The following is a 19,310-nucleotide window of genomic DNA, read 5'->3' as shown; positions in this document are numbered from 1 at the left end:
GGCCCTAAATAGGGATTTAGAAGTAGACATTGTGAAAAAACTTGAAGAACTAAGTAATCTAGAAGAAAAACTGAGCAGAGCTCAGGGAGACTCCCTTCACACGACGTGCGGTAGAAAATCTGAGAGCCTGAGCCTCTGGGGAGAACATTCTGGTGGGTGCTGTCGCCTGATTGGCTGCAGTTTGGACTAACACATAATGACTAGGATAGTCACGATTGTGGAGGTTTTTTCCACTGTAGCTGGTGCTACTTTACTTCCTGGTTGGGTATTTCTGATATTTGCTATATGTATTATGGCATTTTATTGCTTTTATATATACCGTGGGACTCCCACTCCGACGACGGGGAATGATTCAGGCATGTGAATCTATGAAAGACACCCCTAATACTGGAGAATTACAATATCTGATATAAACTTTCTTCCAAGATCATAATGTAACGGACACAATGGCGTGCTTTGGGGGAGATTGGTAATGCTACATAGAAACCTATTCTCTGACACGCTAAGTTTGGATGAGTTCTCAAACCCCCACAATTCTACACTATAGAGGGCTGAGCTGACAACTTTCATATCATAAACTTGGAGCACAGGTCTAATAGGTTTAGTAAGTGCCTTTTTGTGCTCCAGTTGTATTGCTCCAGACAATTGCCAGAGTGTTGCCAGGTCAATTTTCTGATCCCACTTTAAAGCACTCTGTATGTTTACCCCCGGATATGTAAATGCTCTAACTTGTTTCAATGGTCGGTTGTTCATTATGATGCTACCTTTAAAAGCTCTATGCGGGTTAAAAGCCATGAATTTCGATTTTAACACATTGACTATGAGACCAGGATCGGAACAAAACTTTTCAAAAATTGACAGGGCTCGCTGGAGCCCGCTCGGGGTCTTCGAAATTATCAATGGGTCGTCCGCGAACATTAAAATTGGTATTTTAACACCTGCTAAAATCGGGGCATTAGTATTCACGGGTGACAGGCAGTCAACTATTCCATTAATGTACAGGGAGAATACGGTGGGCGCCATGACACAGCCCTGGCGCACCCCTCGTTCTACCAGAAACTAGCTGGTAACCATGCCCTGGGATCCCGAATCAATTTTAGAGTAATTGTCCTCGTGCAGTCTCATTGTAAGTGTAAGTAGTTGTATGCCTGCAAATTGCACTAAGAAAACAAGTTACTTACCTGTAACTACGGTTATCCAGTATTGGTATCTTTCATAGATTCACATGCCTGAATCATTCCCCGTCGTCGAGGCGGGAGTCCCACTGTAAAAATATATACAATAGCAGTGCCTAAAAACTTTCTTGTAGTAGGCTGGAAAGCCTGAAGGCCTAGCTAGGCCCAAAACTTAGCAGCCTATCTACCTCATTATGTAAAAAGACCTGAAATGAGGATACACCCTCGTCTGTGGCCATGGGGGATAGTGTATTAGTCCCCCTGGCCTGCTTCCTGGAAGGAAGGCCTCTAACGGACTCCTGCCTTCTGGACTTAATGAGTACTGTCTTTATTTCACACTTTTGCTTTTGCTCTTGTTTTTGGTTGTGTTTCGACTGGGGGAGGGGTGGGAGTTGGGGTGTTGGGGGGGACCCATGACGGTGGGAATGGGGGGTTGTTGGATGTATGGCTGCGGGTGTGTGTGTACAATGGCATTGTAGATAACATTGTAGTGGTTGGCTGGCGAGTGTTGGACGTCCCTTGGGTCGGGAGTGGCCTAGTTGTGGGGAGGGGGACAATTAGAGTGATAAGAGCAGTTCTCTGGGTTGGTCTTTGTAATGCCGATTAGCATAGGGACATGGAATATTAAGAGCATGAATTCGCCACAGAAGAGGCAGAGGGTTTGGAAATATGTAGTGGACCATCACCTTGACATTGTGGGGTTGCAAGAAACCCATCTGGCGCGGAAAGATGAGATGCGGCTCCGCCATAGGGCCTATCCCATTATCTATAGATCTTCCGCTGCTACGAAACACAGGGGGGTGGCACTCCTTTTCCGAGCTGCGCTGCACTTTCAGCCTGTGGAGGTCCGTCACGATAAGGAGGGCCGTTGGTTGATGGTCAAAGGGCTTATACAAGGTCGATTATGCACTTTTGTGGTGGTGTATTTACCCAATGTTGGTCAGAATAAGTATTTGCAGGATCTGTTGGTGAAGGTTGGGGACTTTGCAGAGGGTCACTTGTTCCTGTTGGGGGATTTCAATCTGGTGTGGGACAAGGATTTGGACAGCTCAGGGGGCCATAGGGCGGGTACGGGAGTCTTTTCTGCTTCGACACAGCAAGGGGTGGGGGAGTTGGGACTAGTTGATGGCTGGCGATTTTTCCACCCTACCACGAAGGATTACACATTTTTCTCCCACGTGCATCATTCCTACTCCTGTTTGGATTTCATTTTCGTTAGTCAGTCCCTACGCAGGGACGTGATGGATGCCGCCATTCTTCCGATCTCTGTTTCGGACCACAGTCTCTTGGTGCTTAATCTTCGTTGGTCGCCACCTGATAGGTCGCATTGGAAGTGGTATTTCCCGGCGTCGGTGATCAGGGACGACGTGTCTAATCAAGCATTGCGCCTCGCTATCCGATAATTTTTTGACCTTAATCCCCCATCGGACACCTCACTGTCTGCCACGTGGGACGCCTTTAAGGCTACGATCAGGGGCACATGCCTGGGACTCAATTCGCAGATTAACGCTCTGCGGAGGAAGGAAAGTGAGGCATTGGAGGCTGAGGTGGTCGAGCTCTAACGAGCCCACAAACTCAACCCCTCGAGGGTGACTCTCCGCCCGTTGATGGCAGTGAGGGGCAAATTAAAGGCACACTATGCCAATAGGGCCGAGCTTACGCTTCTGCGACTGGGGCGTCAATCGTATTCTTGCGGCAACAAGGTTGGTAGACACTTGGCACGGCAATTGCGGGATAGGAGGTAGCGGGAATACATAGGAGGGATCAGAGATGCCGCGGGTGTGTTGCACCACCGGGATGGAGCGAAGGCGGACATTTTTGGTCGCTTTTACGCCGAGCTGTCTACGGGCGACTCCCTGGATGCGGACACACAGCGGGAGTTCCTACAACGTTTGCCGTTACCCCGAGTATCTAGGGAATGGAACGAACTATTAGAGGCACCAATTTCGAGTGAAGAGGTTCTCTCCGCCATCAAAAATTTGAAATTACACAAGGCCCCGGGTCCGGATGGTTACACAGCGGTCTTCTACAAGACGTACGCTGCTGAGTTGTGTGACTCTTTAATGATATGGCGACGTCCAGAATGAACGCGGGGACCCTGGCTGAGGCGGTAATTACGCTGTTGCCGAAACCAGGGAAGGACCCGGAGCAATGTGCTTCGTTCCGTCCCATAGCCTTGCTTAACATTGACGCAAAGCTGTACTCGGCGATTCTGGCTGGCCGCCTGCAATACCTGCTGCCGGCGATTATACACCCAGACCAGTCTGGCTTTATTAAGGGTCGCCAGACCCACGATAATACCCGTAGAGTGGTTCACCTCATCGAAAAAGCGGACAGGTTCCGCATATCGGCTGTGTTGGTGGGTCTGGACGCGGAGAAGGCCTTCGACCGCATGGATTGGGGCTTTCTGTTTAATACGCTGCGAGCTTTCGGCTTCTCTGATAAATTCATCACTATGGTACAGGCGAACTTTTGCAGCCCACGTTCGAGGGTGGCAGTGAATGGCCACCTGTCGGCCTTCTTCCCACACTCGCGGGGCACCAGACAGGGGTGTCCCCTCTCTCCCTTGCTATTCGCGCTCAGTATTGAGCCTCTGGCGATGGCGGTGAGGGAACACGAAGGCGTGAAGGGCATACCGTTCACGGGAGAGCAACATAAAATCTCGCTCTTCGCGGACGACGTCCTGCTCTCAGTGGCGGATCCGGCTGGTTCCTTGCCCTGTGTCAGGGACATTTTACTTGAATTTGAGGGAGTGGCTGGATTTAAAGTAAATTATGGCAAGTCTTACATTTTGAATCTGACCTTATCGCAGGCTGATGTTGCTCAGGTGCGGGCGTTGACGCCATTGGCTTGGGCTTCGGGTTCGATTGTCTATCTGGGAGTCCACCTGACTCAGACGGTGGGTAAGCTGTTCGCGGCCAACTTCCCGCCCCTCCTGGCGAAGACCCGGGCGGAGTTGGAGAGGTGGGTACCTAAATTCCTGTCCTGGTTAGGCAGGGTGCATGCGATTAAAATGGTCCTTCTCCCCAAATATTTGTATCTGTTCCAGGCCTTGCCTATTCCGCTGGATAGCGCCTACTTCCGGCAACTCAAAACGCTGGTATTGAAATTTGTCTGGCAAGGGGGCCGAGCGCGTCTGTCCTTCGCGGTCCTGTGCCGACCTCGATCGGAGGGTGGGGTTGGTCTCCCGGACCTGCGCCTCTACTATAAGGCTGCCCAACTGAGGGTCATGGTGGAATGGTCGCAGCAGCTCTCAGAAAAACACTGGCTGCATATGGACCGGAGCGTGGCGGGTCGGTCCATCTGGGATTTAGCCTGGAAACCGAAGAAAGACCGCCCCTTGAATGCTTACATCAGTACCCCCACGGGCACTACGTTGAAGGTATGGGACACCTTGGCTGGCGATGAGCGATGGACAACCTTCCCATCTCCGTTCACACCATTGCATTTCAACCCGGCCTTCCCGCCGGCACTTGCCGAGGGACCCTTTGACGCATGGAGGGAAGGTGGGTGCAGGGCGTTGCTTCACTTGTTTCACGGCTCTGATCCTTTGACCTTTGCTAACTACATGCGGGACTACCAGGTGCCGCAAACTGATAGATATAGGCATGTCCAATTGCTACATTGGGCCACGTCGCCAGGAGTGCTGGAGGCAGCCACGAGGTCTCCATCGAAATTTGAGGCTTTTCTGCTGAGGACATCCACCATGAAGGGAGCCATCTCCTTCCTATATCAGCTGCTGCTTCAATCTGAATTGTCACCTAGGCCACGTTATATGGAGCAGTGGGAGGAGATGGTGGGAAGGGATGTCGCTGACGCCGAATGGTCAGCGCTGTGGAGAGATATGAACCAATTCAATCACTCGATCCACTTACTGGAGGCTCATTTAAAAGACTCTCACGCAGTGGTATATGGTTCCGACTCGGCTCCATCGTATCTACCAGGCTGCCTCGGACAAGTGCTGGAGGGGATGTGGCCTTCTGGGGGACTTCCGCCACATTTGGTGGGATTGCCCAGTAATCAGGCCGTTCTGGGATGAAATTCTTTCCCATATCAAGGATATCCTGCGATATCCTATAGAGGACTATTTGGCCTTTGTGCTCCTGGGCCTACGGGACACCGGTCTCGAGCACCAGACGCGCGCGGATAAGAAAATCCTATGGCTGTGCTTGGGAGCAGCCAATGTCACGCTGGCGGCGGCTTGGAAACGGAAGGAGGCACCGGCGATTTCCCTTTGGCACGCGAGGCTCTGGAAGCTTCTGAGCCTGGAAAGAATGGCGGACATCTTCCTCGGTAACTACAATAACTTTAAGCATGTGTGGGGGCCCTTGGTAACCTTCCTATCTACTGGCCTGCCTTCGGCGGTTTGCCCAGCATCATTGAGACCCTTACACCTCTTCCAACTTTAGTGTGCCTGCTGAATGAATGTGGTATGTCTGTGTCGCCGTCATGGGGGTGGGGGGAGCGGGGGGGGGGGGGGGGGGGGGGGCTGGGGAGTTGTATTTCTTTTCTTTTCAGTGTTGCAGCCGGGGTGCCTATTTTCATCGGATGGTGCTTTTTTGTGCTCTTTGTGTTGCTCGAAGACCTGCTTGAAGGGACAATTTGATTTCGCAAGCCTCAACTCCTATGTGGCATTTCTTACGGCTTTTTTTTTTCCTACAGGTGCTCGGACTCATTGACTGATCTTCTCCTAACGTTGTAACATTACCACTGTCTTAATTTGCTTCCTTTCCCACTGTGTGGGAACATGTGTCACGCCCCGGTGCGGCTTATTTGTGTTTTTTTTGGGTTTTTTTTTTCCTTCTTGTCAATTGCAAAATAAAATGTTTACAAAAAAAAGACCTGAAATAGTAGCCTCAGCCAATCAGCTGTCCTCACCCTCTAGAACCTTCACAGCCCAGGCAGTTCTCCTTAGATTTTCCCAGCACAAGTGAGAATAAGTATCCATAAAACAGAACTGCCCTGCCGGGGAGGAGGGTGGGTGCATGTGAATCTATGAAAGATACCAATATTGGATAACCGTAGTTACAGGTAAGTAACTTGTTTTCTTATCCAGTATTGGGGTATCTTTCATAGATTCACATCCTGAATCAGAGTAGCAAGCAGTGGCATCATGTCTGTCGTTAGAGGAAGGTGGGAGACAAAATAAATCGTATACATCCCCACACAACCTGGAAGGTTATAGAGCACAAATTTGTTTACATAACATATGCATCAAAAACCTTCATAAAGCACATTAAAGAATAGGACAGCGTTTGAAAAGATTAAAAACATCATAATGAAATACATAAGCTTAAAACAGTCAAAAAAAGGATAAAAGACTATAAAGAGTCCAACCTTATTGAAGAAGATGCTGCAACACCGCTTCCCCCAACTGCGGTATCATCCAGATTTGCCGACTGCATACAGTAGTGCTACGTTAAAGTGTGCACACTTTTCCACGTAGCAGCTCGTCAAATGTTCTCCAGCGTCACTCCAGCGAAGAGGGCCGTCGACGCCCACATTGTTCTGGTGGAATGCGCTTTAACCTTTCTTGCTAAAGGTTTGTTAGCTTTGTCATGACAGAAGAGAATCGTAGATGACAACCATCTAGCTATAGTTGCCTTTGTTACAGCCTGACCCAAGGTGGCTTGGCCATAAGCAACGAAAAGCTGATTCGATTTGCGTATGTCCTTTGTTTTTTGAAGATAAAACTTCAAACATCGTTTCACATCTAGGAAATGTAAAACTTTCTCCACTGGAGTTTTAGGATCCGGGAAAAAAGTTTTGAGCTTGACAGGCTGATTGATGTGAAATTGGGTTGGCACCTTTGGGATGAATCTTGGGTTGGTCCTAAGCGTCACAAAGTCTCTAGAGAATTGCAAGAAAGGGTGTGCAATTGTGAAGGCCTGTATCTCACTGACTCTGCGGGCAGAGGCGAGAGCCAGTAAAATCGCCACTTTCCAAGTTAGAAACTTCAGCTCCGCTTTATGAAAAGGTTCAAAGGGCCTTTTCAGAAGTTGGGACAAAACAATATTGAGATCCCATTCAGGAGGAGGAGGCCGAACTGGAGGAAAAGCTCGGAATAGCCCTTTAAGGAATTGTTTGATCAAAGATGATGAACATAAAGATGGATTGTTGGAACACTTTCTGAATCTGGATATTGCCGCCAGATGTACCTTAATGGACGAGAAAGCAAGTCCTGTTGTAGCTAAGGACAGCAGATAAGGAAGGATGTCCTCAGGTGGAGCTCAGAGTGGATGAACATTATTTTCTCCACACCAAGAACAGAACCATTTCCACTTAAAACGATACGTCTTGATGGTACTTTGCGCACGGGCCTGTGATAAGATCGCCCTGCAGTCTGAGGAGATGTTAAGATCCTTGAATTCTAGGAAGTCAGGAGCCAGGCGTGCAAGTGCAGTGACTGAGGATCCGGATGGTGGATCTGGCCCCCTTCCCTTGTTAGCATTGACACTGTCGCTTTGAGACGAAGTGGGAACTGCTGAGAGAGTAGAAGAAGTTCCTGAAACCAATACTGCCTTGGCCAACAGGGAGCAATGAGGATGAGAGTGCAATGCTCCCTCTTCATTTTTTGTAGTACTTTCGGTATGAGTGGGATCGGAGGATAATCGTATGCAAATATCCCGGACCATCTCATCAAAAGGGCATTTCCCCTTGATCCTTGTTGAGGAAACCTGCTGGCATAAAATAGGCATTTGCTGTTCTGTTGCGTGGCGAACAGATCCAGTGTTGGTGTTCCCCATGTTTAAAAGATCCTTTCCACTTGCTGTTGCTTGAGTTCCCATTCGTGACAGCCCGTGAAAGCCCTGCTGAGGTTGTCAGCTAGAGAGTTCTGAATACCTTGTACATGTTCTGCTCTGAGGGATATGCCATGGAGTATGGCCCATTCCCACATTTCTTGAGCTTCCAACGACAGGGTGAGAGATTTCGTTCCTCCTTGTTTGTTTATATAATACATGCTGGTGGTATTGTCCGTGCGCACCAGCACTGACGAATTCGCAATCCTTGGAAGAAAGGCTTGTAGGGATAGAAAGATGGCTCTCAGCTCCAGGCTGTTGATGTGTTTCTTCCGGTACTGATGAGACCATTGCCCTTGAATCTGAAGGTCCTGGAGGTGACCTCCCCAGCCTTCCATGGAATCGTCTGTTGTAAGGATGAACCCCGGTATTTCGTGGAGAAATGTGAGGCCGGGCGACAGATTGTGCGCCTTCGACCACCAAAGAAGGGCTTGCTTCATCTTGGATGTTACTCTGATGCGATCGTCGAACGATTTGTCGACTTGCCTCCACTGTCGAAGTAATTCCTCCTGCAGTGGCCTCATTCTGAGTCTCGCCATAGGGATGAGGCTGATTGCAGACGAGCACATCCCCAGAAGGGAAGCAAATGTTCGAACCGAAAGTGACCTTCTTGAAAATATTTGTTTTGCCAGCTTTAGCACTTTGTTTTGCCGTTCCTGAGTCAAGAACGCTTTGCACTGGCATGTGTCTAACACTGCTCCTAGAAAGGTCAACTCCTGACGAGGTTGTAGCTGAGATTTGCTGAAATTGAGGGTCAGTCCCAGATTTGAGAAAAGGGAGAGGGAACTCCTGACCGCCTCCATCGTGGATTTTCTTGATGGTCCTTTTAGTAGCCAGTCGTCGAGGTATGGGAAAACTTCTATTCCCTGTGACCTCAGCATGGCTGCACCGGAGCCAAACATTTGGTGAATATTCTTGGCGCCGATTTCAGGCCGAATGGAAGCACTTTGAATTGAAAGTGGACGCCAGCCACTGCAAACCTTAGGTATTTGCGAAGTTTTGGGTGAATAGGAATGTGGAAGTAGGCATCTTCCAGATCCTGAGAAGCCATAAAGTCCCCTTTGTTGAGACAATGCAGAATGTCCGTTAGCGTTACCATGCGAAAAACTCTGCTTCTTCAGATATTTGTTGAGTTTACGCAGATCTAATATTGGACGCCACTCTCCTGAATTTTTCTCTACAAGGAAGAAGCGAGAAAAAAATCCTTTCCCTTTTTGAGAGGCAGGAACTCGTTCTATCGCATTCTTGCTTAGCATCTTTAAGGCCTCTTTGAATAGTAAGTGAAGACGAGGGGAAGGGGGACCCCTGGGCGGCGCTGTTGGTGGTTTCTGTAAAAACTCCAGAGTGTTTATTCCGGACAAGATCCAGGACCCACTGATCCGAAGTTATTTTCCGCCCCTGTTGGTAAAAAGCAGAAATGTTGGCACCCACGGGAAGGGGAGGATAAATGACTGGCGTCCGGCAAAGCTCATTGGCGCTTGTTGGAATCACGCCCTTGATTGTTTGAGCGTCGTTTACCTTCCCTGACGAGAGAAACTACCAGAGGCAGGTTGTCTGTAGGATGACTGATAGTACGGTTGTTTGTACTGGGACTGGTACTGTCGATTTTGCTGGTTGGAATAGTTCCCTCTGGAAGAATAACCACGGCCTCTTGCTTCTCTAAAGGACCCCTTCTTGTATTGTAGGGTACCTAAAGATTTGGCAGTGTCCGTATCCGTTTTAATCGCCAGTAAAGCGTCATCGATGTGTTTTCCAAAAAGTGAATCCCCATCGTACGCCATGTCCAAGATCTTCATTTGGACCTCAGGTCTGAAGGTGGTAGCCTTAAGCCAACCTTGGCGCCGAAGGACTGCTGCTCCCGCCAATTGCCTAAAGTTGGTGTTGGAAATATCAAGGGCACAATCAATGATTTCCGATGCCGCCCTCTCACCCTCAAGTACGATTCTGCGTACCTCCTGTTGACGATCCTCAGGGATCAGATCAAGGAACTCAAACAGATCTGACCACATCGGTCTATCATAACGGGCCAGAATTGCTAGTGAATTAGCTGCCTTAATGGAGGCCGCTGCATTAGCAGAACTTTTTCCCAATTGCATCCAGTCTCCTGCCCTCCTTGTCAGGTGGTGTCGAAATAGGAGTGGGAGGGTTCTTGGACCTCTGTTGTGCTGCCTGAGATATGACCGAGTCCGGTCGAGGGTGACCAATTAAGGAAGATGGAGCATCAGGAGGAGCTTGATACTTTGTCAATTCTTGGAAGGACTGCCGGAATGGAAGCAGGTTTTTTCATGATGTTGAGGGCCTCCTTCCATATGTAATCGATAATAGGTATAGCTCTGGTGACTCTGCGATACCCCTCTTTAAAGTCATGCAAAAAGCAGTCAGACTGCTCAACTGTGACAGACAATTCAAATCTACTAGCAGCACGGTGCATAAGATTGTGAAATCCACCAATATCCTCAGGCGGAGAATCTGACGGGCGTGGAACAGGCGCTGAAGGCATGGGAATGACAATCATCCCACGGATCCGTAGGTGTATGATCCGGCAACTCACCCTCTTCCCTGCTCTCATTATCATCCTGAGAAGAGGTATCAGTGTCAGCTTGGGGTGCAGGGTCAGCGTCCTGCCTTGGTGACAATGAAGCTTGCGGTGAAGGAGGCCTTGGTATGTCAACTTGAACAGGCTGCACAGTAGGTGTAACTGGAGCTGGGGGAAATCTCTGGCGATAGTCTGCCAGCATAGCTTGTAAATCTTGGATCAAAGTAGGTGGGAGATGACTTTTGTCCTCTGAACGAGAGGGTCTGGTCTGGGGCGAATGGTATGGCATTGACAAGTCTTCATTCGCGTAATGCTCCTGGTCATAGTCCTCATCATCCTCCTGATATTTGATGTTCAATTCTGAAGGGTGACGGCAACCCCACAAGGTCCCTCATCCTCTTCGCTGTTATCAGATTCTACGTACATATAGGTCTCCAAAAGATGTGATGGTGCGAGTGGAGAAATGTGAGAGTAGTCTCTCTGATAAGTTTTAATTTGAAAATGAGTATATTGCATCCTCTTTGGAGGTGTGTTGTGCATAAGATGAGCTGATGTCAAAGCTCTCATAATTCGTTGACGACGAACCGGTCGACATTGGAATTGCAGATGACATGTCCGTAGACGGAGCTGCCGTCGACGGTATGGATGTTGCAGTCGACAAGACCGTCGACGATGGTGTCTTAGTCGACGAGTCCTTCGTCGACGAGGCCGTCAATGGTGTCTTCGTCGACGAGTCTCTCGTCGAAGAGGCCGTCGATGGTGTCTTCGTTGACGAATCCTTCGTCGACGAGGCCGTCGATGGTGTCTTCGTCGACGAGACCTTCGTCGACAAGGACTTTGAGGACTTAGTCGATGGAACTGCCGTCGACGGGCCTGTAGATTTCGTCGACTGAGCCCTAGTAGACATGGCTGAAGGGATCTTCGTCGACGGGGCCGTCGACAACGGGACAGCCGACGATGATTGACGTCAACATTTTAGACACCACAGGAGAAGTAATAGCCAAAGTGGTGGTCGTAACAGAAGAAATTGAAGAGGTAGAAGTAGTAGTACTCACAGTGGACGGTCCTGAAGGAAGTGATGCACTCTTTGAGGGTTCTGAGACTCTTTGAGAGGATTTAAGTTTTTTCTTCCTCTCAGGAGAAGAGCTCTCTCTGGATCTGGCTCTCTTGCTGGAGGTAGAGGCCTTGTCCTCATCATCTGTGGAAAATGATTTTAACCATAAAAGAACCCTTGCCTCTCTATCCCCGATGGTTTTTGAAGGGAAGGTACGGCAATTCTACAATCCTTCACAACATGCGAGGGGTGCAGACAATAAATGCAGTCAGAGTGCTGGTCGTCCACATGGGCCCTCTTCTTAAAGCAGGTTCCACAAGCCTTGAAAAGAGCCTTCTTTTCAGACATTTAGAAGAGAAAAAAGACTAAAAATGAGTAGGCACTCAGGGAGACTCCCTTACACACGAAGTGCGGTGAAAATCTGAGGAGAACTGCCTGGGCTGGGAAGGTTCTAGAGGGTGAGGACAGCTGATTGGCTGAGGCTACTATTTCAGGTCTTTTTACATAATGAGGTAGATAGGCTGCTAAGTTTTGGGCCTAGCTAGGCCTTCAGGCTTTCCAGCCTACTACAAGAAAGTTTTTAGGCACTGCTATTGTTTGTATTTTTACCGTGAGACTCCCGCCTCGACGACGGGGAATGATTCAGGCATGTGAATCTATGAAAGATACCCCAATACTGGATAAGTAGCAGATACAAATTTTCAGATTTTGGCATCCTCCATTTTTGGACAGCTTCTTGAAATGCGGTTTCCCCATTTAATTTACTATCAAGCCTGGTTTATTATCAATTCTCCCACAACCTATACATTCAAAATGTCCCCTTTCTATGCAAATCAAGAGCTTCTAGAACACAAAATTGGAGGCCTTTAAACCTGTACAACTTATACCCACACAAGGTGCAAACATTCAAAAACAGGACTACATTATGAGTTAAACATTGAAGGATAACCTCAATGTAGAACACCGCACATTACAAAATGTTACTGCCAGGGAGAATCTGAGTTCTTTTTCTGCATAAATCTAATAATCTTGTCTGTAACAACGCAATTATTTGTGGAAGCTACAATAGTTTATATTTCAAAAAACTGCTTGAAAATCAAATTGCATTTTGGGAAGAAACAATCATGAAAGAATTTCAAATGCGGATCCTAATAACTCCAAATACTCACTCGCTTAGGAGCATTGAAAATCTTCCTGGCACCTTCTTTAGACTTCTCTCCAGGTTTCGCCTTCTTTAGCTCCTCGGGAAGGCCATACGGATCATCAGATAGTTCCATATGTTCTGCAACGCATCAATTATAATTAGTTTTCCAAATCAAGTTCCAATTACCTTGCATGGATAAAAATCAATGCTAAATTTCCATAATATGGTTCCTTCGAGGAAAAATTCAAAATAATCCATATTTCCATGCTTTAGCCCTAGAAATTATTTTATATGGATTTTGAATAAAAAAACGTGTATATAAAGTTTAAACAACAGAGATTGAGTTCAAAATACTTTGTCACATTACTTTACAATTTACTAAAATGTAGCCTCATTTATAACCACTGTAATGAAGTTTAAGTGGTGCCAACCCCATGCAAGTTGCTGAAATACTATGCGAGACAGAGTACACGCATTCTACAATACACGGAGGAAATCTCTCCCAGTAACATTAAAAAGGATCCCCCCCCCCAAAAAAAAAACTTCTTCAATGTGCTGATGCCCAATTATTGCTAAGGATGTTGCTGGAAATTAGTAAAAACTTGGCTATGGCAAAACCACACTTTCCTCTTTGGTGACAAAGTAGGCATAAAATATATAAAATATGCCAAGGCATAGCTTGAAAAAAAAATATCTATATTTTAAATATATTACGTTTTAAAAAACCACAGAGGGTAAAAGGGATATTATAGTTAGGTGAAAATGCCCGTTAAAACATACAGTTTTAAACAAATAAAACTACTGAAATTAACCAGTTCTAGTTCTCAAGTAACTAATTTGTGCCCTAGAGTAACTGACTCGCCGCCACCATGCACTGAGTGGGTATCAATGATGTAATTTGAAATGATGTAGTCGGCATAGAACATGTCATGATTGATGTAATATATGAGGTAATTAAGAGTGCACCGATTTTCTTCAGTGAATTTCTTTCTTTTTTTTTTTAAACGTAAGATGCCCATCTGTGTGCGGCGTTGGGTTTGATGCAGGCCTGGCCCGTGACCAGGTCTTGTGTCAAACACCCTGTGGGTGGCCTACTTCCCCACAGTGTGCAGCCTTTGGCCATGCGCGGTATGGGGTTAGTCGCAGGACCTGGTCAGTGGTCAGGCCCTGAGGCCATTCCTCTGCAGACGCCCTACCACACCCACAGCCTTTGGCCATGAGCAGGGTGGAGTTGGACATAGGTTCTGGCCTGTGGCGAGACTCTGCTCCCAACCCCCACATAGGCATGCACAGCTTTGTGACATAATATAAAGGGTGTCATTTTATGTAAGGCAGGCCAACTGACTTAGTCAAAGGGTGAGAAAACCCAAATATCAAATGCAAGCCTATTTATTGGCTTTACAAGGGGTCCAACACATCAACATTTTCCGTTTTTACAGATAAATACAGTCAGAAACTATATCTTTTCCGGTCTGTATTCATTTTTAAATACAGAAAATATGGAAAATAGAGGTTTTTGGATGATTTTTTCTACTGTTAATCATGATTGCCAGGTCAGGTGGTGTACAGATTGAGGTGTAGGGGGGGGCTGAAAAATTACAATAGATTTCCTAATTAAAAGGTGAAGATCTACAGTTATTTAGGATATTCTACAATGCAAATGTCAGATAACGCTATTGCACTGTATACTGCAGAAACCTTTTGGACAGTCAAATGAGCGTATACACTTATCAGTCAAATATATAGGGAAAAATGCCCTGTGCAGCTTCATTTATAAAGAAATTGCGGTGCAGTCTCTCTCCCTCTTCAAAATGTAAAACTAGGTCCCAGGGCCTCAAAGTGGCTATGGGAGGCAGGCCGTATATGCCCGATCCCAATTTTATGAACAGCGGCCCCAAGAGCTGGAGACATGGGGACCACTGGGACTTAAAAAGGCTTGGAAAGTGAGAGGCATACACTCCACTAATTTTATAAAGTGTGATCGAGAATTAAAAAAGGCTAAGAGGGGATCTGCACGTCCTCCTTCCCTCCCAAAAAGAATACACTGGTACTCCAAACACCCTGACAAACAGGGTAGGAGCCAAAAAGAAAATCCCTTCAGTGGCTGCCTGGGGGGCAGGGTCTCTACACTGCCCTTAGGTTTTCCCAACTTTTTTGTAGGACAAGGGTCTGAGTCCTAAGACTACTACTGCCACATCTTTGTTCATGTGGTGGCAGCCAATCTGATCTTATCTTTTGATATGTTGGTTCCGCAGATCCTCCGTAGCATGAACTGCGCATACATTTTGAACTTTATTTTCTAAAGGACTAGTGCAGAGATTTACATCAAATCAGACACAAGACTAACTAGCAATGTTGTAGATGTAATCAGTAAATTAATGTGCGATCATAAGTAGAGTAAGTTTTATTTGGTCAGTGAGGCATAACTGGGAATTTTAGGTTTTTTTGTTTTAAAACAGCAGTTTTTTTTTTTTATTAGAGGACCTACATAGAACTCCACTTCAACCTTTTGTTTTATCAGTGAATTTCACCAGCTTACCCCTCTGAAAAAAACCTCCCACACCACCATGTGCCCAACTCTCAGCAGGGGTCAAGTTCTTGTTAGTGGGCAACTATCATGTGCACCTTCTTCCCATTTCATTGTTTATTTTTCTTCAGTTCCGCTGGAGCACAAGTCACTGGTGGCTACCACAAGAGTCCTGCAGTACCACAAAAGGGGCTGCGCTGGATCCCACAGGACTTTCTGGGGAGCTATCAAAACCTCCCATGGAACAGATCGAAAACAAAACACTTGCAAACAAGATAAAACTCCAACCACCCCCTTTTTTTTTTTTATTAGCCGCCCAGCGGGACTCCCTTGGGAATAACCATCCAGCTAGTTCTAACTTTTTAAAGCAATATTTCTTTTTTTTTTTAAATGTCTTGCGTTTCATTATATGTAACTTTGTCTAATTTTTCTGAAGTTTTGTGAATATTCATGAAACGGCAATGCTCTTCCTATGGATACTGAATCTTGTATAACTGCATAATGGGGGTGGGGGTGGGTGTGTGTGTGTGTGTGTGTGTGTGTGTATCTACACGGTCACACTTTTCCACTCTTCAACATGGACTAAAGAAAAAACTTGCAAAGTGTGGAAAAGGTATGTGGTCCAATAGAGCACCAGAACTCAAAGAGACAGCAGCAGTGGACCAAAGTATGGAGAAAAGATTATATAGAATGTTAAAAAAAAAAATAATCCTAATTATTAAAAAAAAAAAAAAAAAAAAAAATCAAACTTTGCCTTTGCGTATGCTTGCTTGCCTAATTGGCAAAGGATGTCCATCAAGTTAGGATAAGCCAAAAAGACCGCTGCAGACGTTGCAGCCAAGGGGGTGTCTCAGACCTTTTTAATCCATTTTGCCTTGTTGATAAAACCATTATCTTCTTTCAGGTTAGGAATATTTCCAGCAGTCTCTGGATTAATAAATTACCAAAGATACTCCTAGCCAAATGTGAGCAAGGCGATGCCCTTAATGGTCCAGCCTACTTAAAGGCAATGATTCACAAGCACGTGCCATCCACAGCTCAGAGCAGGGCCCATTTGTTTTCAAAATTCCTCACCTTTGTTTCAAAGATAGGAAGCTGCTGGGGTGTGAAGCAGGGGTGGGTGTAACACATAATTTGCTGTAGTGTAATTCCGTAAAAAAACTAACATAATCCAAGATTATGTGGAATAACGTGTGGCGCATAACCCAGTATTTAAATATTTTGTTGTCTTGCAGATAGTGAACATAAGCAGCTCACTGTTGCGAAGTTCATTGTTCCTGTGCTCTCGCAATAGGATTTTTTTGTCAAATTACGCAAAGAGGCTTAATCTTGTGATTTTCGGTTATTTTAATCAAAAGTGAAACTCAAAATTACTCTGAATACTTTCCATTATGAAAAATTTCCTCACTATCGTAACAGAAACTTTCTATTCTGTTAAGGACTCAGAGGCGAGGATTGTGCTGGCCTTTCTTCTCTTTGTTGAATGGCAGTCATTTTAATGGCTGCTGTTCAGTGGAGTGAAGGGGGGCTAGCAGCCCTCAATCCAGTCCCGAAATAGAGTTAAACATTTTATCATGCCTAATGTGTAGCTAAAAGTCTTCTGTATCTTTGTCCATCTCCTCAAACTTTTTAGTTTCTAAAAGTCTGAGTCACGTGTGAGCATTGGCAGTTGAACGGTATAGCTATGTGGCGGGTGGGTGCTCCCGGGGAGGGACTGTGGTGGTGGTGGTGGATGATAGTGGTTGGTAGTGGGGGTAGGCTAACCATGTGTGTGTGTGTGTACAGGGATGCAGAGAAAGTTCATGGTGTCCTCTCAGTTAAGGATTCCAGGATTCAAAGTTAAAGCAAAGTTCAACTAACTAAATTTTATATCTGTTAAAGTCAACATGGAAATGGCATTTTGATCCTTATTAAATTGACTTCCAACTGGTCATCATCAGGACCATTCAGGTAGCAATCTCGCACCCAGTTATAAGAGCAAGGAATCTTCTCTGAACAAATATGCTTTTTTTGGATTTCTTAACTGAGAGGACATTGGGTAGGCGTTTTGTCTCTTTGGGAATTTGCCCACTTTTAGTTTGCCTTTGACATTAACCAATATTGCTGCGCCGTTTTTGTGGAGCACCTACTTGTTGTATTGTTCTGTTTAACTGTCAGTTGACATTAAATAACTGTCTACAGTGTTTTGAAGCTTTCCCATGTGATTGTTCCTGGGAAACACAGGCTCGGCTATTCATCTGGGATATTGGATGTTGGAAATGTTAATTACCCAGGAATACTAGGTAAGCCCTGTCTTTCTATTGAAGTTAAGCTCTCATGAATGGAAAATCACTGGGAAAAACACTCAATCAGCTGAGTAGAATACTTTACCAACATTTTATTTGTGACGAAAACGTACAAATAGTGAGCTCAAGTTCTCCATGACCCTCTGTTAGGGACTAAGGTACTGCCCCTCAGAGGACATGATGGGATTTTGAAGGTGCGGACTTCGTAAAGGAGCAGTGCTTGTTTTCAATATTTTCAGGCTGAAGCCCATCAGAGTTCTGTTCCTGGTTATAACCTCTCCTTCAATAGACATTCGTTAAAGATAGTTCAAGTTGTCTGTTTCTGTACTACTTTTAAAATTAAAAATAGATTTTTTCTTTCAAAACCTTAAATAAAATCTGCCTGTTTAGCCGATGAGAATAGATTTTTCTAGGGGAAAATAGAAAGTGTTCTTTGATACCACAGGTGTCTGTTATTATTCAGTGCTAACAGTCCATTAGAAGCAGAAGGAAGACACAGTTTTTACCTTTTAAACATTCAGTCTACGATAGATTCACTTGCATGAATCTTTCTTGGTCATCTGGCTGTTATGTGGTAATGAAAATTACAGTAAGCAGTAATATGCTCTTTGGCAGTACAGTGGTTTTTATTTAATAGCCAGTAATTAAGCTTTGTTTTCACCACACACACTACTACATAGATGCCACAAACAGTACGAATTTCTCCTACTGATCATGTGCCAATACGTTCAGTTCTGAGACCTTTACAGATTTAGAAGGAGGCTGATTTGTGAAAGCCTCTTCTGCTAAAAATATAGTCCCAAGGCCTCAGTCATCATCTTACTTAAATCTTATTGATGATCACTTCCTTTTCAACCACAGAATTCTAAGTGAATAGATAGATCATGGACAACTGCATTGCTATGGATCACCACAACCGTCTCTACTACTGTGAGATTTGGGCAGACGGGTTAATGGGTTCTGAATATCAGCCTAAGTCTTTTACCTCTTGCCCTCTGGCATAACCTTATTATGGAGTCCAAAACTGAGTACTAAGTAGACCCCATTATCACTTTACCCTCAGGTTAGCGAAGTCTAGCTGTGCATGGCTTACTCAGGAATGTGATGAGACACTGTGAAAGTCAATAACTCAATGTTCAGCCAGTGCTTAGTATTAGGAAAATAAAAGACATTTACTATAATCACACTCAACATAACCCTGTTCAGAAGGCAGCAAATGATACTGGACATACTACACTTCAGCGATTACTGAAGAATGTAGAGAAATGGCTTTTTGCAGGTTTACCCACACGTTGATGACCTAGGGGCAATTTGACAACTCTAGTGCACTGGGTCCTGCTGTCCATACCACAGGGCATGTGCTCGGACCACTAAAACTATATGTAAATGTGGTTAATGCCAGATTGTCATATTTAACGTACCATAATTCCCAAGTACAAGATGTGCCCGTTGCTAGTAACTTAAAGCTCAGTATGGGACAGCAGTACCTAATTGTGCCACCACTACAGTGACAGTAAAAACATGACTTTAGGCCTGCCCATGCAGCTCCCAAGCTGCCATCTCGACATGGCAAAATGAACCCTTTGACAAGTCAAAGCCTTCCTGTTTAACATTAATACTAATTACCCACCATATGGAAGGCTTTGGTCGCGCACAAGGAAGGGCACTAATTATTAAAAAGAAGGGCATTTCCCCTCTAGTGTTTAACATGCCCCGACAGTGAAAACTCTTAATTACCTTTTTCAATGTGGTATGGTTGGTAGCTCCATTGGCTAACATGGAGTTACAC

At 45.6% G+C, this 19,310-nt stretch overlaps 1 protein-coding gene across 2 annotated transcripts in view; it reads right to left on the bottom strand.

Annotated features, from left to right (window-relative positions):
- Positions 1-19,310, bottom strand: part of WAPL (WAPL cohesin release factor) — a 1,140,053-nt gene that overhangs the window by 978,114 nt on the left and 142,629 nt on the right. For both annotated transcript variants that reach the window (XM_086922027.1, XM_086922028.1), the window contains exon 4: positions 12,735-12,847. In XM_086922027.1, the coding sequence (XP_086778153.1) occupies positions 12,735-12,847 (113 nt within the window). The remainder of the gene's footprint in view (positions 1-12,734; positions 12,848-19,310) is intronic.

Source organism: Lissotriton vulgaris, chromosome 5 (assembly GCF_964263255.1).
Source record: "Lissotriton vulgaris chromosome 5, aLisVul1.2, whole genome shotgun sequence".
Classification (NCBI taxonomy): Eukaryota; Metazoa; Chordata; class Amphibia; order Caudata; family Salamandridae; genus Lissotriton; species Lissotriton vulgaris.
Note: the sequence above shows the minus strand (reverse complement) of the source record. Positions and strands in the feature narration are given on the sequence as shown.